Genomic DNA, 20,371 nt, shown 5'->3' on the forward strand with positions numbered 1-20,371 from the left:
GAGGCTACGCACATACACAACTGCTAGAAAGCCTTGCTATTGGGCGGAAAGACAGACATATATCCGAAGATGAAGTTGATGTAACTCTTGAATTGTCAGGTCCCCGAACCACCGGAGGGATCACTGTGCTACTACAAGAAGCGGTGCACAACCTCCACGATTACCATAAACTTCACTTCGTCAATATATACACGTCGTCATAATACTACAACACGCTGGAACAATGTCATTATCCCCGCACTATATAATAATAAGCCCAAAAAACTCCAAAAACCAGCCCCGGCATCCATACCCAAGATAAATAGGACCAATCGGAAACCCTATATTCCAGCACGTAGACGCTGGTTGAACGCTGACGTCCTTGAACCAGCCCATCCACCAGCCCCATACATAATACACCATCATTGTCAGCCAAATCATAACCCAGGTGCCAATAAGAGCCCGCCCCCACCACGGTATGGGACCCGTCGATCTAGAGGTATATGATAATGTTGTAGTAGGGCCGCCGGGGCGTTCTGCACTGAGATGCCATCCAGTTTCATGCTGGCCGTGGTAGGAAACGTGATCGACATGGTCATGTCTGACGAAAGAGTTCCCTGTAGGGTAGCGAACATTCCCGTTTCGAAGAATGCTTTGCTGAACTGGTTCGAAAGGCTGGCGAAATTCGCTGCTGGAGGATGTCCCAACAGTCCCCGTCGTTGATTGAATGTCCTGCCCATTATCTATGGGAATTCTGGCGTGAGACAGACGAGATGACATATTAGTGTCGTTCGTGAAATGAAGATCGGTAATGGTCTCATTCCCGCCGGAAACCTGGGACCAAGACCAAGATTGATGCCGTGACGCGGCTGGCTTCGCTGCTGTCGACATTGTTGCCTCGAGCTATTGTGGAAAGAGTAAAATTAACTGGAGACATAGCTCATCGAGAATGTTGGGGGTTTTATGTCCGAAGGGACGCGTATCCGACAGTGATCCCAGCCTTGTCTTGAATATGTGGGATACGAGCGGGCCTTGACATCCCATTTGCCTTTTGGCACTGCCACCACAGACACACAGGCAAGCGCCGACTTTATTGAGATCTCGTGTTTGTTGTTCCGGGGATCTGTGCGGGCCGCAACCATGAGCCTATGATGGAAAGATTGCCTCGATACTGCTCGTGTTGACCGTCCCTGGTCTACACAATGCTTCCGCAACGCGAATCCGAGCATCAAATACAGTAGGCAGGTAGAGCCACACCGCATTTACTGCATCGTTCGCATTGATCACAACCTGCGTATTTCGGTAGATCGGACATCGATTTTGCGGATAGCAATGGTGCCGTCGTCAGAAGACAAACATGATACACCAGCAAGACCATGTCCCCCTGGTCGGCCACAAATACCCCTTATTGGCTCCGATCTGGCAGACTACCTTGACCCAGAACTCAAAACCTCAAACCTTGACAGACTTGGTCCTCGCCTCTAGCTCGTGGCCAAGCAAGATACAGCACACACATCAGCGCTAAGCGAGGCTCTGGGTCCTTTCTGGATCAAATGTATCTTAGCAATACTCAAAGTGATATATCATGTTCAAGTTTCTTTGCCCGAGAAGGGGCTGAGCTTAATAGAGAACCTGTAGAACAATCAGTTCCAAGAACTTTTGGGATATGAATCAGACTCAGTGTACTCCGTACTGTGCCATCTCAGGACCATAACATCACGTTTGTCCTGTTTGCCTACCAAACAAACCAGCCAACCCCGCCGATAAACAAACACACCAAACACCAAACACAACAGCGCGATCCATTCAATGTCAATGTTTAACGATCGACAGCATAACCAGATATCAGTACTCAAGAATCCATCTCGATAACTCTTTCATTCCCTAGTTAAATCTATCTTATCAGAACGATTACCACACACCATGTCCCGGTCATCCACACCCACCGTCTTCGAACAGCAGCGCGAGGACCTCGTCCGCGAGATCGCCGTGGTATGTCTCCTCTTTCTTTGATCTTCATTCCATACATGTCTTTCCTATATTACCCTCCATGATGAAAATGGATAACAACGCTCACTCTACCAGGGCATGGAACAAGTCCTCCAGAACATCAACCGGTTGAATCGTAATCTGGAAAGTATTATCTCGGTAAGGCCTAGCCACCCTATTCAGTAATCATTGGATGCAATTTGAAGACAGATAAGATAAATGACGAGACGGCTAATCAAGGCAGGTCGGGAATGAGTTTGGCTCGGTCGAGGCGCTCTGGTCCCAGTTTGAGAACTTCATGGGGCGACCGGAGCAAGAAGGGAAGGACTCTGCGGCGTCCCGTGAGGAGGAAGGCCGGCACGATGAGTCGGAAGGGGAGAGGCATAGTTCGTGAAGATTGCGGAGACTTTTTATTATGTTTACACGTTCATAGATTGATAGATACCCTTTTTGCCTACGGGCAGAACTCATATAACATGATGGCATTTTGTATTGTATTCATTACATGGGATCATTGCGCCAGGAAACACCCATCCCATGCATGCAAAGGCTTGCTGGTTCGTAACAGACATACATCATCGGCTTGCGCATGGACGGGTGGATCGCCAAACCAAGCAGAAACAGGAACAGATTAGGAAAGGGTCGTGTATGGAGACAGTCACGGGAAGGTATAACAAGAACAGGGAATTGAGGAAATAAATCAAGAAGAAAAAAAGCCGCCGTCCCAAAAGCAAGAGAACAAAAAGAAAACGTGAATGGTCACTTAAGTCATCCCCACGTCCACGCTGGATCGTGGAATAGTATACCGTCAAAGCATCCAGGCTGTTGAGTCGGCAGTATCATATCGAAAACATTATAAAAAAAAAGAAGAGTCCGCATCACAGGATCTTGCAGGTGCGCTTCTTGACCTTCTTCGATCGGCCGCCACCCATCTTGCGTCCACCTGTCGTTGGGCCGTGGGCGCTGAAGCTCTGCCGGTGGTCTTCCCAGCCTTGCTCCTCTGAGGAGACGACTGTGTCGACGGCCATGTCGAACACCCCGTGCACGCCCCGCATCTCTTTGCTGCTGCATTCGATGTAAGAGGCGTTCATTCTCTGTGCGACGGCCTGGCCCTGCTCTGGCGACACCGGTGTCAGGCCTTGGGTCTTGAGGAGCTCGATGCACGTCCGCTTATCTCTCAGGTCGCACTTCAACCCCACGAGGATGATGGGCGTTGTTGGGCAGAAGTGGAGAACTTCTGGGTACCACTGTGGGGGTTAGCTCTGTGTGTTTGGCAGTGGAAGATGAAAATTTACCTTGTCCATCACATTCTCCAGAGAAGCTGGGCAATCGATCGCAAAACACACAAACAGGAGGTCCGTCTCGGGGTATGACAGCGGGCGCAGTCGGTCGTACTCTTCCTGGCCAGCAGTATCCCAGAGGGCTAACTCGACGGACTTCCCGGACGGGCGGTGGATGGTCTGCGTGATGTAGTTTTCGAAGACGGTCGGGACGTATTTCTAAACCGTCAGCACCTCTTCCTCATCTACAATATTGACAACCGGGGGGTCCTACCTCTGGAAAGTATCCTTGAGAATAACTGATCAACAAACACGTCTTGCCACAGCCCCCGTCACCCACCACGACAAACTTCTTCGAGTAGGCGGGTGGCTGCGTAATGTTGGTGTTCTCGGACATCTTGCCGCTCGACATGCTGGTGTTGGTGCTAACCGTCCCATTGCTTACTCGGACACTCTGGCTGCGACCACGAGTGTGTCGCGGCGTCATCGTGGGTGGGGGAGTGACGAGAGAGTGGCGACGCGAGGCCGCATAATATTGGTCGTCATACATGGTTCCTGACATAGGGTGGCTGACCGCGAGACAACCCAGACGGTGAACGTGTATGCAATAGACTCCGGAGATATAAGTGTTGGTGAGCGTGCCGGATGGGGATTTCTCCTTCCAGATCCACCGAAGTATTGCCGCGGATGATTTTCTTTTGTTTTTGTGTTCTATAATCGATTGTTTCGACTTGTGCAGAACGTGGTGACCTGATCGTGCTGACAATGTGGGATGCTTCTGCGACGGCCAAACAATGAGATGGTGTCAGAGAGGAGAGTGAGAAGAGAGATGAAGGAAAGAGAAAGGCTAAGAAGACGGGAAGAGGAGATCGGGCGATCAGGACGCCGAATCGACTTGAGCAATGGAGGAGGCGAGAGTGGACTCGCTGTCTTTCCTCCTCTTCATGGAATTCCACCGGGCGGATCGTGTTTACGGGCCGATTCGCTGCCATGGCAACGCGGGCCAACATGACGCCAGACTTATTTATAGGTGGCTATGATGATGAGTTGCCCATTGGATCTGCCCTGTAATAGTTGGACACTGACCATTCTTTTAGTCAAGGTGGACACTTGGGGCTGTTGTCTAGCACCTCACAACCAATAGTCCGATCGATCTGGTCGTGGTGTCGCGATGCTCCAGTCGATCGGATGGGGCATTGTCCACGTCGGGATCCGGGCTTGGCTCGTGGTCATCAGGATGGGGATGGATCAGAGGACTAGTGGGTGTAGTCTCCATCGTGTGTAGGATTATTGGATGTTGAGGTAATGTTCAGCTCGTCTTGTCTCTTCTTGATATCTGACTAGAATATGTGAAGTCTTACCGAGGCAAGAAATATCAATATATATCGTGGCTGACATGTATTGGATTGTAATGCACTCGCATAAATATAAGATCTCTCTCCCCCCTCACCTCGGGAAAACTTGACTCAAGATTTGATAGAGGAATTGAAATTTGTAATAAAAGTTTGTTATAATATAATATATTATTCCATATTCTATAATATATCTATTGTTTAAGATATTGTATACTAATCAATAAGGACACTGCTCAGTATGACTAAGCCTCAATGCCGCGGAACAACGACTTTCTTACTTTCTTTTCAACCTCCGTCGACGTTCTGGTACACCCCTGATCCTCGTCCTCGGGTTTCTCATCGCGACGTCATCTAGGTTTACTTTTGTTCTTCCTGGTCCAACTATTTGGATTGGAAGTTCCTCCCCTCTTCACTAATTCCTGATTGAGGCTTCTGGTCATCTCCCAGTGCCCCGTCCAATCCCGCTGTCCTATGGAGAAACCCGCCATTGCGCCGCGTTCCTGATCCCCAATTCCAGCATGTCCAAAGAGGCAAACGGCCGCCCTGATGCTGGGCTCCGAAGCTTGAATCACTGTAAGAAGCACCGCTGTGGCAATGAGGCGAGAACGACGCGACGATGGGCGGGCTGGCTAACTGACGAGGGCGTCTTAGACCGCAACCAACTGCCCGCCTGGCGGTACTGGCCACGACAGAAACTCCTTCCGCTCGTTCGCTATGAGACTCCCTACCTGGCGTGGGTCCAGGAGAAGGTCCGCACGCCGACCCTGGATTCGTACTTTGCCTTTACCGCCAACCTGGGCACCCATACCTTCTTCATGGTCTTCCTGCCGCTGTTCTTCTGGAGCGGTTATCCCGATCTCGGTCGAGCGTACGTCCGTCGGCCCGTGTCCTAGGCACTCTCCGCTAACGGAATGATTGCCCAGGATGACTCGCCTCCTCGCGTCTGGGGTGTTCTTCAGTGGATTCATCAAGGATCTGCTCTGTCTGCCGCGCCCGCTCTCCCCCCCGTTGCAGCGCATCAGCATGTCCGGTTCCGCCGCTCTCGAATATGGCTTTCCCTCGACGCACTCCACCAACGCCGTGTCAGTCGCCGTGTACGCCCTGGCGATGCTGGGTTCGTCTGAATCCACCCTCGATACCCGCCTGAACCTGTTTTTGCAGGGTCTCACCTATCTTTACGTCACCTCCATCGTCTTGGGTCGCCTGTACTGTGGAATGCACGGATTCTCGGATGTCATCGTGGGCTGTGGGATTGGAGCTTTGCTCGCGTTTGTGCAGAGTTTCTACGGGTATGCGATCGACGGGTTTTCGATGTCGGCCAACGGGACCCAGGTGTTCGTCGTGGTGCTAGTCATTTTGGCTCTCGTGCGGCTCCACCCGGAGCCCGCCGACGATTGCCCCTGTTTCGATGATAGTGTTTCCTTTGCGGGGGTGATGATCGGGGTGCAGTTGGGCTGTTGGCACGTGGCGAAATTGAATATAGAGTGGGACGGGCTGTATCCACCGGCGCAGATTGATCGTTTGGAAGAGTTGGGATTGATGAAGAGTGTCTTGCGGCTGCTGCTGGGCGTGCTGCTGCTCTTTGTCTGGCGGGGATTCACCAAGCCCTTCTTGCTCCGGGTCCTGCCGCCCATCTTCCGGGGGTTGGAGAAGTTGGGCCTGATCCTGCCTCGCCGGTTCTTCACTCAAGCTTCGTAAGTTTGGTTTCTTTTTTTTCCCCTTTATTTTCTTCTTTGTTTCTTTGTCGTCTTTCTTTCTTTCTATCTGTCTTTCATCCTTTCTTCGATTCACTCTTTCTTTATGATTGTCCGACTGACTCTCTAGGCAATACACCCGAGTCCCCGCGCAACTCAAAGACCATGACCTCCTCCCCAACTTCTCCGAGATCCCGTCGATCCTCACCAATATCCGCCATCCCCGACGACGGGCGATCTCAGTCGGCCCTCAGTCCGAAGCCGACGCGTACGAAACCCTGGCCTACCGAGAGAAGCGTCGACGGGAGAGTCTGTCTGGCAACCGGGCCCCGGTCGCTAACGACATTGATCGCGTGTCGCCGGCGGGAATGTCGCGGATCCCGTCCAGATTAAACGAATACGAGAACATGATGGGCACGGGCAGCCCGCGCGTGCCCCCCGGCGGCGGCGTGGGCACCTCTCCTCCGCCCCTGACGGAGCCGTTCCCGCCTCTGGAGCCGGAGGAGCCAAACGAGGAGGAGGTGTTTGCGCAGATCAAGCGCCCGCGGGTGCGGTATGATGTCGAGGTGGTGACCAAGTTGGTGGTTTATAGTGGTATGCCCCCCTCTTTGTCTTTTCTTTGTCCTCTTTCATCTTCGGTCATTGTTCAATCGCTAACTGCTTTATAGGTATTGGGTGGGTGGTCATCGAGATTGCTCCTCTAATCTTTGACATGGCCGGTCTCGTGCCGTAGTGGATGGTCCATCCTTTTCCTTACTTTATTTTTCTTTAGTTCAGCAGGCTGAGCTGCGCAGTTTTGTACCATAGCCGGCTTTTTGTATATAGAGATATGAAGGGGATGACAAGGCTGACAGCCAGAATGTCGCTGCACGAATGAATGTATCTTAGATTATGATCCGTGGATTAGATTGTTGATCTATATAATACTGTGAAGTTATACCCTGTATGTTGATGAGTATCAGTATATCAGTATAGTGAGGCGGCCCATGGCGCTAGTCCCGAAGCAGTCAAGCCCGGATCCTCCACCGTTCATTCACTTCGCTCGCTCAACTCCGACTTTCTTCATTCATCCATCCATCTTCCACCCTCAACCCGCGTTGCGACAACCTCGCGCATTCACTCCAATATTGTGCTCACTCGCCGTGGTCACTCATGGAGTTTCCTCTTTTAACAACGAATGTTGTCATTTCTATGACAACCATGCAAATTCACCCATGACCCCTCAGTGCCTGGACTTTTGTTTTGATTTCCCACTTGTCCCACTTTTCTTCTTCCTGCTCTCCTCTCTCTTTCTTCTCTTCTTCCTCACCCACTGTTTTCCTCGCTGGTATTCAGTACTTCGCTTCGAATCCTCTAGTTCTACTTCCAACCCAGCTGCAAAGCTTCTTTCAAACCTTTCAGACACTCAGATAAGCTCTAGCTTACTCACCGTATCGACAATGTCCGGCCTCGTTTCCGTCCAGCAGCCCGACATGGCCGACGAAGCCATGGACGTTTCCATGCAAGACTATTCTCCCGACGCGTCTCAGGGACTGCAGAAGCAGCCCGGCGATCCCATGGACATCAGTCCTATCGTCGCTCCCGGACTGATTCGATCCTCCGCGTCCGCCCTCCGCCTCCACTCCCCTCCCTCCAACGCGCCTCTTTATTCCCTCGCGTCCTACGGCCCGCGCAATAAGAACAAATCGGGAGGACCAGGCCCGCTGTGTGTCCGCGTCGATGGCAAACCGATGCCTCCTACGACTCGGTCCACGTTCGTCAAACCCTCGCAGCGCTTCTCGCCCAGGTCGGCTCGCATCAAGGCCGCCTCCTCGATCCCAGCTACAATGCTCAAGTCTAAGAAAGCGGCCTCCTTCGCCAACACCGCCCCTCGCAGATGGAATCCTAGTAGTTTCAACCTGGACTCGCTTCCGAGCAACTACCACTTGCCGTCCAACACCAGCGCCCATCCATTCTCCAATAACAGCAAGCCGATCTCACTTTCACTGAACCGCGCGACCGGCGTCGGACTGGTCAACAATGGTCTCCATCTGCACGACTTTCAGGCCTTGTCCGGAGCGGCCACCGGAGCCGCTGAACCCACCACGCGCGACTCGTCTTTCAACAGCCTGTTGAGCAACCCCTTCAGCGATCAGACCCACAGTTTCGAGTCGACCACGTCGGCTGCGTCTGTCACTCCCCGCAAGAGATCGATCGACCCGGAGGCCACCGAAGATCCTAAACTCGTCGGGCCGTCCGAGTCGACCCCGCCTACGCCTCCGTCGGTTACCAAATACCGTCGTGTGAGTCTGGACGCGTTCCCGCTGTCGGCCACTGCGAACGAGAGCCAAGCTGAGGCAGCCACCACCACCGAGCCCAGCCAGGGCGATCTCCCCGTCGCCGGCACTGCGCAGGCTACTACAATGCAAGCTACTACCATGCGGGATTCTGCCATCCATACCCCCGCCATCCCGACCCATCCCGCCCAGACCCTCGCCGCTCCTGAATACCACATTCCCGGTCACTTCCCAGAAGCCGCACCCACTGGCCCCGAGGAGGCATTTGAGCCCCTCATGTCCGGTGCACTCCCCGCGCCCACCCCAGACGTTCATATGGGAGCCGAAGCCGATAATGCACCCGCGAACCCCATCAGGGGCGGCCCCTTGGGGGCCTTCCGAGGCTACGTGGATCAACTGCGCACCCTCAACCACGAACTGTTCAAAGTAATGGGGAACACGGCGCGCACTGCCTATGCGTATCTTGGGTATGCCGGCGCCTATGCGCAAGACGCGTATCACCATTTGCGACGACGTCCCGTCCGCGCGGCATCCCCCAATCGTACCAACGTTCGCGCCCTCCCAGAAGAGCAACGACGACGCATTCTCGACCGCCAGTGGCACATTGACCGCGGACGCGCAGCCCCGCAGGAACTTCCCTTCCCCATATTGACTCTGGACGTTCCACGCTATGGAGCGGCTCCATCTCCTGCTCGCGCGGCACCGTCATCCGCCAACCTTCCACCTCCCCGCAAGTCCGCCCTCAGAACCTCAACGAATGCCTCTCGACAGAACCGACTTGCCAATCGCTCTCCCGGCCAGGATGTCCTCCGCCAGACCATGCGTTCCAGCATCAACAAGGGTGTCAGAGTGAGTCCCCGAGCGAGGCCCATCAGGGCCCCCGGTGTGACCCCTGACATGGGACGCTCCGTGCGAAATCGTCCAGAAGTCCGCGAACAGGCCCGTCGAGTGAGAATCCTGCAGGAGCAGATTCGCTCCGGTAAGTACGATGCCAACGAGATCCTTGGTATCAAGAGTCAACGCCCGTCTCAGACGGAGAACCATGAACCATTGCAGAACCCCCCAGTCCATGAGTTCCACAGCCCCCGCCGCCAGTCCGCCGAAACCCCACGCCGCCAGTCCGCGGAAGCCTTCGATGCCAAGTCCAAACCGAAAAAGGTCCATTTTGCCAGCCCAGTCTCGACCGAAGTCGGCCACGAGTCGATCCTCGTCCCAGATCTTGCTCCGTACCTGCACTGCTCCCCCACCAACCTGCCTGAAAAGGAGAAACGCAGGGCCCCTGAAAAGGAGGACCGCGAGACCATCTCCGATGAGGGCAAAGAAAATGTTCCCCCCGTGGAACCATCTATTGAACCGGTACAGATCCAGCAAAAATCGGTCGAAGTGCAGGAAGAAGAGGAAGAAGAGCCTATCCACGACCCATGGGACAAGCCAGTCGAGTTCCCCCTAGGACGCGCCGTCTCAGCCGTCAGTCTGTTCTACCCCACTCCCAAGCCACTGCCCCCCGGCCGCACCGATTCCATCTACGCCGATGAATGGAAACAGATGGAGGAGGAGGAGCGGCGCAAGCAGCGTCCCCGGCGCATTCGCCCAGAGGGACCTGCTGTGCGCCCCCTCCCCGCCAAATGGAACACGCGCGTGCAGGAAGCCATGTCGGGGCCAGCGAGCCGCAAGATTGCCACCACACTCTCGGGAGACCCGCTCACCAAGAAAGACCTGGCAACATGCTTCACACCGATGGAGTGGCTGAACGACGAAGTCATCAACGCATACCTGGGGCTGATCGTCGACTATCTCCGACGGACGCACAACAACGCGGGACGGCACGACAAGCCCCGTTTCCACGCGTTCAATTCCTTCTTCTTCACGAACCTTCGAGAGAAGGGATACGCGTCGGTGCGGCGGTGGGCCACGCGGGCCAAGATCGGCGGCCAGTCGCTGCTGGAGGTGGACACGGTCTTCGTACCCGTCCACCACCAGCACCACTGGACGCTGATCTTGGTCAAGCCCTCGGACCGCACGATCGAGCACTTTGACTCCCTCGGGGCCCTGTCTGCACGGCACGTTGCGACCGTGCAGACCTGGCTCCGGGGCGAGTTGGGGGACTCGTTCGTGCAGTCCGAGTGGCGTGTCCTGCCGTCGCGGTCGCCCCAGCAGGACAACGGCAGCGACTGCGGGGTGTTCCTCCTGTCGACGGCGAAGGCCGTGGCGGTGGGGCTGGAGCCACTGTCTTACGGCGCAACAGATACCCCCCTGTTGCGCCGGAAGATAGTGGCGGAGCTGATGAATGGGGGGTTCGAGGGGGAGTTTGACCCTCTCCTTGAGGGGGAGGTGTTGATGTAGTTTTTTTTTTTTTTTTTTCTTCTTTGTTTTTTTCTTTCGGATGGCTTTGTTTTTATTTTATTTTCAGCCTCGTCCCGGTGTTGATGATATCAATGCCAGAGTGACAGGCGAGCACAGCATCATGTACGAGTCGGATAGCGGGCGGCGTTTTGTTTTCTTTTTTTCTTTCTAGTTTTCCGGTTGATATTGATGTCTTGAGTGATACCCGCCAGATTGACCTGGCCTGCATGACAGCGAACGGCGAGCGAGCATAGCATACAGCATTACAGCATTACAGCATTATATGGTTAGATGATGCATGGAATATGGAGTAATATATTTTTGTTTGACTGCCTTGATTTTCGTATACTCTAGGTATATCCTAGGAACTCTTAGACGAACGAGTGGTAGGCAGTGTTAATCAATCCATAGTAACCAATAGACTAAGTAAAACTAAACACCAGTAAAACTGACACAACCACTGAACTAAAACCAAACCAACAAAAAAAATCAAACACCCATCTGTTCTACATCACAAACAGTCTCACAATGTCCCACCGCATCCGTAGTCAAATTATAAGCCAACTGCACCCACTCAATTGCCATCCCGACACTACTTCCGACAGGCATATCACCCGTCCAGCCACCCCCATCACTCCAGAGATTCAAGATCGGTCGACCCTCAGTCTGCATAACGCCGTAGGCTAGCCTCGCGACGAGCTTCCCATCCGCGTACCAGGCTGACTCGCCAGGGACCCAATCCAGGCGGTGGGTAGACCACTCCGTCCATGGCCGAGGCAAGTCAGGGACAACGACCATCGAGCCGGGGATGATGGCGTCCGTGACGGGGTCATAATCCGGTTGATTAGCGTAGTGCGCCATGGTTATAGGATCATGCGTGAGGATCTCGATGTCCGATTCAGAGGTAGCGGAGTTATAGATGAAGAGGCCGGCGCAGACGCCCGGTGGGACGGGTCCAGGCGTAGGAGCCAGATTCACCAGACGCATGCGCACACGCAGCGAGCAGTGCTTGATGGAGTCGATGGTGGACTCGATCTCCGCTGTGGCGGTGTGGTCTGCGTGGCGGGTGGCGCGGAGCATGAGGGCTGTTGCTGGGGCGGGGGCGTCCGGGTGGGGAGTTAGGAAGACGTTGGCGTCTTCGTTGTGCATGGGGGAGATGGCGCGGCCTGATGGGGGGCGGTGCCAGGTTTGGGGACGCCAGGAGGAGACGAGGGGGGTTTGGGAGAGGAGGGTGGGTTGTTGTTGTTGTTGATCTTGTTGAGGTTGGGGTTGAGGGAGGGGCTGCGCGCGAAAGTCCCAGATCTCGTTGTGAGTGAAGATGAAGGGGGTGTCTGCTGAGGTGAGGCTGTAGCAGGTGCATGGTGGAGGTGGAGGGGGTTGTTGGGCCAGAGGAGAGCTGGTTGATAGAGGGAGGATTAGGGCTAGGGAGAGGACGGAGAGGTGAGGCTTCATGGTGTGTGTTTCTGGTGGTCGTTTTGTTTGATTTGCTTGATACTAGTCGATATGATATTGATGGCTGTGTTCGTAACGACGGTGAGTGGATAGATGATTTGGATGAGTTGGAAGAATGGAAGAGGTTGAGAGAGAGGATAAGTATGTTGTAGTGACGACGTCAGGATGAGATGGAAGGCGCATTCGTATACTTTTATACTTTCTGGCTGTCGTTCTACTATATATGATATGCAATACATAGGTAATGATCTAGTCTACTATGATATTGATATACTGTATCTGTAGTTATAAATCTGTATACTATAACTGTAGATATATACTCATGTCTAATAGGTTCATGGACCTGTTGTACAATCTTGGCAAACATTAGGCAGCGAGTGTACTCCGTAATATCAACCATCAATAATCCCCCCAACGCCTTCATTCATCGAGTCAACCATTCTACGGGTATGATGGATGCTTCACGCCAGTGTATGATTTGTCTTGGTGGGGTATCCTGGGCGAACTGGACGTTGGACTTTCAGACAGGTGCAGTTCTGCCCCGATATCCTTCTAGCATTGTCTGACTGCAACAGCCCTTCTAAAAGACAACAATACTGACCTTGGCTGTCTCCGTTATGATAAAAATCTCTTCCCGCAAGAATCGAGAAGTCTCACAGGGCATAGTCGGCGAACTCGACTGAGACTCAGCCCATCCCCGAACTTCACCTCGACAGAGGTCTTCCTGATCCATATATCGTGTCGTGATCTGTTAACGGAGTTTGTTGGATCTTATCTTGGGCCCCATCGGACATTCAAACTTTGCCAGGCCCTTCAGCCGGACCGAGACAGGGCGTTTGGACATGATATGACAATAAACCCTTCGAGTAGGATCGTTATATTTTCTTTATTTCTTTATTTATTCCATGAGTTTATGGTTGGAGATCAGATCAAACTAACGCTTTCCCAGTTTGCCGAGACCCTTGTGAAACGATCACACCTCTAAAATGCCTTCTTCCGTCAGAAAGCACCGAAACGCTCTTGCAACCGAACAAAACTAGATATCACAGATCCTCCCTGCTGAGGCTGCCGTCAGAGATCCTGGTCATGGTTCTACCATATCTGTCACCGGCAGATCTGGTCCGGCTTTTCCGAACTAGTAAAGAACTTCTGTCCTATGCTGATTTATTCTGTCGCACAAACCCTCTCCACTTCTACCGCTGTGGCACAAACACCGCCGGTACTGAAGAAGGCAAGAGGGTTCTGATGATCGCTCTCTCGACGTGGACTCGATTGGATGAGTTGAATAGAAGATGGGAGATTGTCAGGCGCGCAGCGGACATCGCCAGGTTGGTTCCTCTGCTGGCTAAACAGCTCCCATCGATCCCGACGCTTGATCCGGGGGCTCCTCTCCGGGCAGTCAGCCATTCGTTCGGTTTGTGTGAGAGTTTCGTGGATATTCCGGATCACGCCGAGACGATCGAAGTTTGCAATATTACACTAGACGGCAAATATTACGTTTGTGGGATTGGTTTTATTTCGAAGGAATCTAGCGTATTCTGCGGCCAGAGGACTGAACACGTCCAGACAGTGAATATTTCCAGACCGACAGACAAGATCGAGATGGCAGTGGATGCTCTGGGCGTTCGGAGTATCAAGTATGGCAGTTCATTGTGGCTTGGTGACCCTTCCGTCACACGCTGTTGGCGGGGGCTCAGCCTGAGAGAGACGCATCGAAAGATCCGGATTGTTCGTGATGTAAGTATACTCCCCTGTATTTGATATGGAGATACTTAACAGATATTAGGCATTGAAATTTCGAGACCTGAGCTGGGACCGCGAGACCGCTTCTTCTTTTGAAGAGACTCTTCTGATCAAAGAGAGTATCCCATCGCTATGGCGCCACCGGCTCTTTACCGAGGAGTATTACGCGCAGTCCTACCCTGAACGGGAGAGGGAATTGGTGAATCTATTTGGTCGAATCCCCGTCGAAGCCGTGTCATTTGATCGAGACCTCCACGCCATCAGGATCCACGGCATTAACGGCTCGAGCGGGATCGACGGACTATCCATCCAGACCGAATCGGGGACGTATTCTGTCGGTGCCTGTCATCGTGCTCCAGCATCCATGACATTGGATGCACCGCATGAGAGTCTTGCTGAGATCGATGTGCGAACAGCTTGTCTTTACTCTCTTGCCGTAACAGTACGCATCTGGCATTTTGCTTCGGTTGAATGTACCGATCTGACTTGGCTCTGTAGTTCCGAACCAACTACAACCGCGAATTATCCTCCGAAGCCAATGGGCTTCCAGGACCAGATGATTGCCATGATATACGAACCCTCCGACCACCTCCAGGATCTCGCATTGCGGGGATATACTTTCGACTCGAAGGACAAAGATTCCGCTCCATCGGGTTGATATTGGGTTCGGAATTTGATTTATCTGATTTAGGGGATAATTAGTTGTGGATGGTGACTCGGGACCATGGTATGGAGTCGTCTGGATGAACGATCTATAAGTGGGCCCCCCAGAACGATTTCCGGACCACAGATCGATTGTAGGGCCCACCGCGACCGAACGGACGTCGGTGGGTAGATAGGGACCCTTATACTATGGCCGTGCTTATTATATATTATTCACTATATATTATTATTATTCGCATCATTAGTCTATGGAAATACTCAGCTACTACACTCCAATATGGACCTGATTATCTACAAGGTATACTCCATGGCTATAGTAGATTGTTCGCGTGGAGGAAAGATGCCTCAGGTCCAGTTGGGCAGTATCGGACTCAGTAATCAAAACCCATGGATACCGTCCGGTATGGAAACTCTCAGCAAGGCCGCACTCGGTGACGCCACGGCTATTTTAGGGCTCCAATCGGGCCCTACTGGGTGGGAGAGATGATGACCGGATTGGCTTGATAGGGTCAGCAAGGGTGCCCCGTGGCGCCAAGCTGCTAGTTGCAGGTATGGTGGTGTATATCTTACGGTATGGTCATTTATTAAGATGCTCAATACCATCATGATTTCCTCTTGAGAGATCTTGGGATTGCTTCATGTTAATTTTTTAATTGTTATTTGAGAATGATAGATAGTATATTCAGAGTTTTTCCTATTTTGTAAAATTTCTCTTCTTTACGATATTGTGGAATAAAGAAGTCGTGACAAGGGGTTGGGTGCACAAGGAGGGGAACAACAAACGTACAGCCTGGCCCTACCTAGTTCCGTCTGACCACCGGCCAAGGTGGGTCGTCTCGCTCTTCCCACCCTTTCTCTTTTCTCCCTTTCTTTCTCTCTCTCTCCTCTCTTCCTCTTCCACCTCACCGTCAACCAGATCATCACCACACTTCAACCATACTGAACCCATCCCTCAATCATCCCCATTTACATCATTCATCACCAAATTACCGCCAAAATGGAGCCCCCACTCTGTTGAACTCGTCCAGTCCCGTTATGCTATTTCACACCCCATCCCTTCCACAGAATCACCATGACCACCACCCTCGAACGAAGTCTCTCGCGGACGTCGAGCATGTCCATCCCCATGTCCTCGCCTCGACTCTCGCTCCCCCATGAAACCACCCCCCGACCATCGCCCTCTCCGACCCTGCCATCAGCCATCTCCACGATCGTCTCACCCTCCTTGACTCCCGCGTTCTCGAACTTCGCTCCGCCGTCCTCACCAAAGACGGCTACGTCGACCGACGGAACCGCGAGGACCAGCACGTCCGTCGTGAATTCGAAGCCCACCGCTCCAACTCCACCCGCATCGACCTCAATGTTGTTGCCCTGCGTACCGATGTCGACCTACTGAAATCCGGCGTCTTCCAGCTCAAATCCTCGGTCGGCCAGTCCGGCAATGAAATCGTCTTCCTGCGCAGCGACGTCGACCGTCTCTCCAAGAATGTCGACCAGATCCTGTCCGACCTCGAACATCTGCAGTCCGACGTCTGTGCCTCTCGCGTCGAGGTCACCAAGCTGCACGCCACCGTCAGCCAACTGCGGACTGACCTCATCACCCTGCAGCATGAGACCTCCCGTCATTTGAATTCCGTCTTTGACCGGTTTTCCCTGATCGAGTCTCGCATGAGGCACTCGGAACGCGTCCGTTTCAACTCCCTGGCTCATACCACCCACGCCCCCATCACGTCGGTGCCCGTCGTCGAGGAGGATGGCACCTTGCAGTGGCCTCAGTATTTCCCTAGGACCGTCTGGCGGTTCTGGTGTCTCAAGAAACGCAGTCGTCGTAAGTTACTTGGTAGATGTTCCTTCTGGCCTGTCTAACATCAACAGTCGATCGCTTGGTCCAGTTGGCCGACTTTTACCAGCTCGAAGGGTATCAATTCTGGGGTCGAATGCACCAGACCGAACCCATGTTCGCCAGTGACAGCGATTCGAGCGATTCGAGCGACTGTGCGTCCAACCTGACGCGTGCGGAAGCCGTCCGCATGTATCCCGAAGCCGCCCACCAGGCCCTCGCAGCCACCCTGGGTCTAGTGTACTACAAGATTCGCAACGAGGTCGGTGAGGGCCCCAATTCTCATCTGCCCCCGCGGCCGCCCAAGCGGCAGCAGGAGGATGCCGCCTCGAGCTCGAGCTCCAAGCACAAGCCCGTCAAGATGCCCCGGCGTCCCAACCACGTGTCGCCCACCCGGCTGCACCGGTTGGTCACGGGGCCGTCCCTGGAGTGCAAGTCGTTGACCTCGGAGGAATCCGACAAGCTCGGGTGGAATGCCCACTCGGAAGTGTCGGACGATGCCATGAGCAAGATCCGCGGCCTGGTCTCAGAAGAAGTCGGCACATTGCTGCGTGCCCTCGAACGGGGACGGATCCAACTGAAGCCCAGTCGGTCGGAACGGATGAATATGTCGCCCACCGAGTCCCGGCCGGCGCGTCCGGACCACGGTCTGGACGGCGCCCAGGACGAGGAGGTGCAGACATATCCCAACACCGTTCCGACCGAGATAGTGTCGCCTTCGTCGGCTCGCACGGAGAAGACGGAGGAGAATGATCTGCCCGATACCGCGTCCGAGACGACAAGTGCGTCGGGGTGAATTGTTGGATATCAATCATGTCAAACCTGACCGAATACTGATTGGGTATTTTGGTGCAGCGGTTGCTGCGTGCCCTGAACGGGGCGCATCAAATTCAAGCCCAGCTACTCGAAGTGGCTGAACATGTCGCTTACCGAGTCCAGGGCGCGTCCGGACAGAAGACGGAACAATACGGCCTGTCTGATGCGGCGTCTTAGACGACGAATGCGTCAAGTGAATCGACATCTTTTTAGTTGTCATGTGGCTGCTTGTACAGCCTTTTTCTCTGGTTGTGACCCGACCAGATTATTGGGTCGCCATGCCAGTCTTGTCGACTGGTCATGGTGTATCCATGACCTTACCGCTCTTCGGGTTCGCCTGATGAGCCATGCACGTTCATGGTTTCCTGTCAGATGTCTGACACCTGGTTACCATGTCAAGACGGGCATATCACACTGCTGTTGTGACATTCAAACCCCACAATGAGGTCGGGGGGCCCCAATGCCCATCTCATGCTGTTGCACAAGCGTCAGCAGGAGGACACCGCCTCGAACTCGAGCTCCAAACAAGCTCGCCGATCTTCGGATCGTCCACTTATCCTATCATGTACGATAGGAACGTCCGTCTACCAGTAGACAGATAGTCAGCCTTCGCATTTCAAGCCCGGACAAGCATTGCTGTTTGACAGCACGGAAGGCGCACGGATAGTTATAAGATACCCTGTTGATTTTGTCATTGTACTTAGCATTGCATTAGCGTTTAGTGATTTCTGTTCGGGCTGGTGTTGGTTTTGTTTTAGTGAACAATGAGCAGTGATATTAACCTACCTAGACAGACCGTCTTCCATTTCCACCGATCGTCGTACTCGAATATCGTGAGCCGCTCCTAGTCGTCGGTGTCCGATCTAGTCTACTCTACCCCCGATCTACCCTCCCTCTCGATGGACATCGATAGACCATCGATACACGGTAAGCGGTACAAAGGGTAAGCAAGGGTATGGTCAAGGTAAATAAGTATATCCATCCATCCATTAAGCCATGGCATGGAGTATACGCTCACAAGTAGTTACATCTATACTCTCACTCGACCTATACCCTATACTTAGCCAGTGCTGTCCAAACTAGACTGTCCAAACCAAACGCAGTGGAACCGTACAAACCAAAGCAAACCAGCACATCCATCATTAGACAATATACTCCTTATATGCATATATATACAAACCAACCCCCCAATCATTAAGAATCAGCAGGAACCAGTAAATCCTTCTGCAACATCTCCACAACAGTCCCTTCGTCGATGTTTCCTAGATCGACTTCCCCATCTTCTCCCCCTTCACCACTCCCACTCCCATTCTCAACTTCAACTTCACCTTCAAGCTGAAGCCGTAAATCAGGATTCTCTCTAAGAAACACCTCCTCCAAGATAAACGGCAAAGACTCCTCCCCACCCCCAAACAGCCGTTCCGGCGAATAAGGCAGCACGTAAATAGTAGGAAACTCAAGAACGGTGTGATCTTTAAGAGCCGCTGCTAGCGATGAGGTCGCGGATAGCGGGATGAGGACTGGGTGTTTGGTGGGCGTGCGGGGACGGTGCAGGTAGAGGTGGATTTTGCGGTTTGGTGTTGGTGTTTTGGGGGTGAGTGTTGTGGTGGGGGGAGCTGGAGCTGTCGTTGGAGCTGGAGCGGTAGGTGTAGCTGCGGATGTAGGAGTGGGAGTAGGGGTAGGGGTGGCTGTAGCTGTATCTGTAGCTGTCTCGATATCTGTAGGCGTAGCGACAAGGGTAGAAGCAGCAGGAGTAGGAGCAGTAGTAGGGGCAGGCGTAGGAGTCAATTCACTAGCATCAGGTTCTACCCGAGCAGGAACATCCACCGTCTCCGACAATACATCCTGCCTCTCTACCTCCCCCTCCTGTTGTTGAATCTGTACAGAGGAGTCATCCGTCGAAACCGCCCGTGCATCCCTCTCCTCCTTAGACAGCGGATAAGCCTGATTATACGCATCCGCCAGCGCAGTCGACTCCATCACATGGCGCAGTTTCCTCCTTTCGGAGTCCGTAGGATGGCACGGGGCGAGCCATTCGACGAGCCAGTTGAGGCATTTGTGTCTGCCCATCATGATCCATATTAGCGATGTCCGTCCACATCTGCAGATAGCAAAGACAAACCGTGTATTCCACTTCGAAGCATTCTCCCTCCGCCGACTCAACCCTTTAGGCGCCCTAATCACAACCACGCCCGCATTTTTCGCATTATTCAAAAACGCACCTTCGCCTTTCGCGAGTGCTACCCTCCCACCACCACCACCACCACCACCACCACCACCAGATGATCCACCAAATGCATGATCACCCACCCTCCTCCGCTTAACACCCCCCCCTTCCACCCCCTCCCCCTCCCCATCCAACCCCACAACAGCAGGATCCACCCCAGACGGCACAGCCGGAGCTGCCAGATCCCTCCGATCGACATCCCTCTCAGCGCGTTCCAGACCCCGCTCAATACCCGTCAAGAAGTTGAAATCGCGATCAAAAGCAGACGGAGTGGCGAGGTCGGCGCGGCGCAGGTAGGCAGCTGGGTCGCGGACGCCGGAGCATTGCGACCAGAGTTTGTGGCGTTTCGAGCAGGGGAGGGAGCATGTTCGGGTGCTGCATCTTGGACAGCGGTATTTGGGGGGGTGGATGTGACTGTTATTTGAATTCATGAGGTTAGTTAGTGTATTATATAGGAAGGTGTAGTTGATTTGACTGATGCTGGTTTAAGTCGGTTTGAAGAGGGGAGGAGAGACGGACCAGATTGTGCAGAGATCTGTTAGGAGAGAGTCTTCTTCGGTGGACATTTCGTTGAATTGTTAGTGGGTCCGTGGAAGAGAGGTTAGAGAGAATGGTCAAGATGATAGATGGAGGTGAAGTGGTTTGCGATGAGAATCAGAGAGAAAATCTGGGTCGGCTTATCGATAAGGTAGGTGCCTGAGGCATATATATCCA

General features: G+C 53.3%; 8 protein-coding genes across 8 annotated transcripts; 5 read left to right on the forward strand and 3 right to left on the reverse strand.

Annotated features, from left to right (window-relative positions):
• Positions 1-1,807: 1,807 nt before the first annotated feature.
• On the forward strand, positions 1,808-2,416 carry P168DRAFT_330623 (DASH complex subunit DAD1). The gene is made up of 3 exons (XM_024841603.1): positions 1,808-1,971; positions 2,065-2,127; positions 2,213-2,416. The coding sequence occupies exons 1-3, from the start codon at positions 1,903-1,905 to the stop codon at positions 2,360-2,362; spliced, it is 282 nt and encodes a 93-aa protein (XP_024688652.1). The 5' UTR covers positions 1,808-1,902; the 3' UTR covers positions 2,363-2,416.
• A 33-nt stretch (positions 2,417-2,449) lies between these two features.
• P168DRAFT_260660 (Rho4-like protein) lies at positions 2,450-4,257 on the reverse strand. The gene is made up of 3 exons (XM_024834672.1): positions 3,523-4,257; positions 3,264-3,467; positions 2,450-3,215 (listed from the first exon to the last, which is right to left on the reverse strand). The coding sequence occupies exons 1-3, from the start codon at positions 3,808-3,810 to the stop codon at positions 2,847-2,849; spliced, it is 861 nt and encodes a 286-aa protein (XP_024688653.1). The 5' UTR covers positions 3,811-4,257; the 3' UTR covers positions 2,450-2,846.
• Positions 4,258-4,917: 660 nt separating this feature from the next.
• P168DRAFT_276485 (PAP2 domain protein) lies at positions 4,918-7,195 on the forward strand. Its single transcript, XM_024835565.1, has 5 exons — positions 4,918-5,176; positions 5,255-5,471; positions 5,527-6,297; positions 6,428-6,891; positions 6,966-7,195. Exons 1-5 carry the CDS (start codon positions 5,122-5,124, stop codon positions 7,028-7,030), a joined length of 1,572 nt encoding a protein of 523 aa, XP_024688654.1. The 5' UTR covers positions 4,918-5,121; the 3' UTR covers positions 7,031-7,195.
• Positions 7,196-10,142: 2,947 nt separating this feature from the next.
• On the forward strand, positions 10,143-10,916 carry P168DRAFT_276488 (SUMO protease ULP1; the record flags this gene model as incomplete). Its single annotated transcript, XM_024835566.1, has 1 exon — positions 10,143-10,916. Exon 1 carries the CDS (start codon positions 10,224-10,226, stop codon positions 10,914-10,916), a length of 693 nt encoding a protein of 230 aa, XP_024688655.1. The 5' UTR covers positions 10,143-10,223.
• A 552-nt stretch (positions 10,917-11,468) lies between these two features.
• On the reverse strand, positions 11,469-12,305 carry P168DRAFT_210076 (glycoside hydrolase family 16 protein; the record flags this gene model as incomplete). The annotated part of the gene is made up of 1 exon (XM_024833048.1): positions 11,469-12,305. A coding segment is annotated over one exon (837 nt), but the record flags the coding sequence as incomplete, so codon positions are not given.
• A 1,149-nt stretch (positions 12,306-13,454) lies between these two features.
• On the forward strand, positions 13,455-14,769 carry P168DRAFT_285576 (uncharacterized protein; the record flags this gene model as incomplete). The annotated part of the gene is made up of 2 exons (XM_024836217.1): positions 13,455-14,105; positions 14,155-14,769. 2 exons carry the CDS (start codon positions 13,455-13,457, stop codon positions 14,767-14,769), a joined length of 1,266 nt encoding a protein of 421 aa, XP_024688657.1.
• A 282-nt stretch (positions 14,770-15,051) lies between these two features.
• On the forward strand, positions 15,052-17,410 carry P168DRAFT_285577 (uncharacterized protein; the record flags this gene model as incomplete). Its single annotated transcript, XM_024836218.1, has 4 exons — positions 15,052-15,248; positions 15,282-15,323; positions 15,974-16,602; positions 16,650-17,410. 4 exons carry the CDS (start codon positions 15,052-15,054, stop codon positions 17,408-17,410), a joined length of 1,629 nt encoding a protein of 542 aa, XP_024688658.1.
• A 1,214-nt stretch (positions 17,411-18,624) lies between these two features.
• Positions 18,625-20,268, reverse strand: P168DRAFT_276491 (zinc finger HIT domain-containing protein; the record flags this gene model as incomplete). The annotated part of the gene is made up of 5 exons (XM_024835567.1): positions 20,177-20,268; positions 19,722-20,071; positions 19,553-19,670; positions 19,273-19,492; positions 18,625-19,140 (listed from the first exon to the last, which is right to left on the reverse strand). Exons 1-5 carry the CDS (start codon positions 20,221-20,223, stop codon positions 18,625-18,627), a joined length of 1,251 nt encoding a protein of 416 aa, XP_024688659.1. The 5' UTR covers positions 20,224-20,268.
• Between the last annotated feature and the right edge of the window lie 103 nt (positions 20,269-20,371).

This window comes from Aspergillus campestris, assembly GCF_002847485.1.
Source record: "Aspergillus campestris IBT 28561 chromosome Unknown P168scaffold_16, whole genome shotgun sequence".
Lineage (NCBI taxonomy): Eukaryota > Fungi > Ascomycota > Eurotiomycetes > Eurotiales > Aspergillaceae > Aspergillus > Aspergillus campestris.

Excerpts from the sequence above, each read along its gene's own strand:
- P168DRAFT_330623 (XM_024841603.1), top strand. The coding sequence starts at position 1,903 with ATGTCCCGGTCATCCACACCCACCGTCTTCGAACAGCAGCGCGAGGAC. Across the intron at positions 1,972-2,064 it reads TCGTCCGCGAGATCGCCGTG|GGCATGGAACAAGTCCTCCA; the intron begins GTATGTCTCCTC and ends TCACTCTACCAG. Across the intron at positions 2,128-2,212 it reads ATCTGGAAAGTATTATCTCG|GTCGGGAATGAGTTTGGCTC; the intron begins GTAAGGCCTAGC and ends TAATCAAGGCAG.
- P168DRAFT_260660 (XM_024834672.1), bottom strand. The coding sequence starts at position 3,810 with ATGTCAGGAACCATGTATGACGACCAATATTATGCGGCCTCGCGTCGC. Across the intron at positions 3,468-3,522 it reads CTCAAGGATACTTTCCAGAG|AAATACGTCCCGACCGTCTT; the intron begins GTAGGACCCCCC and ends CTGACGGTTTAG. Across the intron at positions 3,216-3,263 it reads TGGAGAATGTGATGGACAAG|TGGTACCCAGAAGTTCTCCA; the intron begins GTAAATTTTCAT and ends TAACCCCCACAG.
- P168DRAFT_276485 (XM_024835565.1), top strand. The coding sequence starts at position 5,122 with ATGTCCAAAGAGGCAAACGGCCGCCCTGATGCTGGGCTCCGAAGCTTG. Across the intron at positions 6,298-6,427 it reads CGGTTCTTCACTCAAGCTTC|GCAATACACCCGAGTCCCCG; the intron begins GTAAGTTTGGTT and ends CTGACTCTCTAG. Across the intron at positions 6,892-6,965 it reads CAAGTTGGTGGTTTATAGTG|GTATTGGGTGGGTGGTCATC; the intron begins GTATGCCCCCCT and ends ACTGCTTTATAG.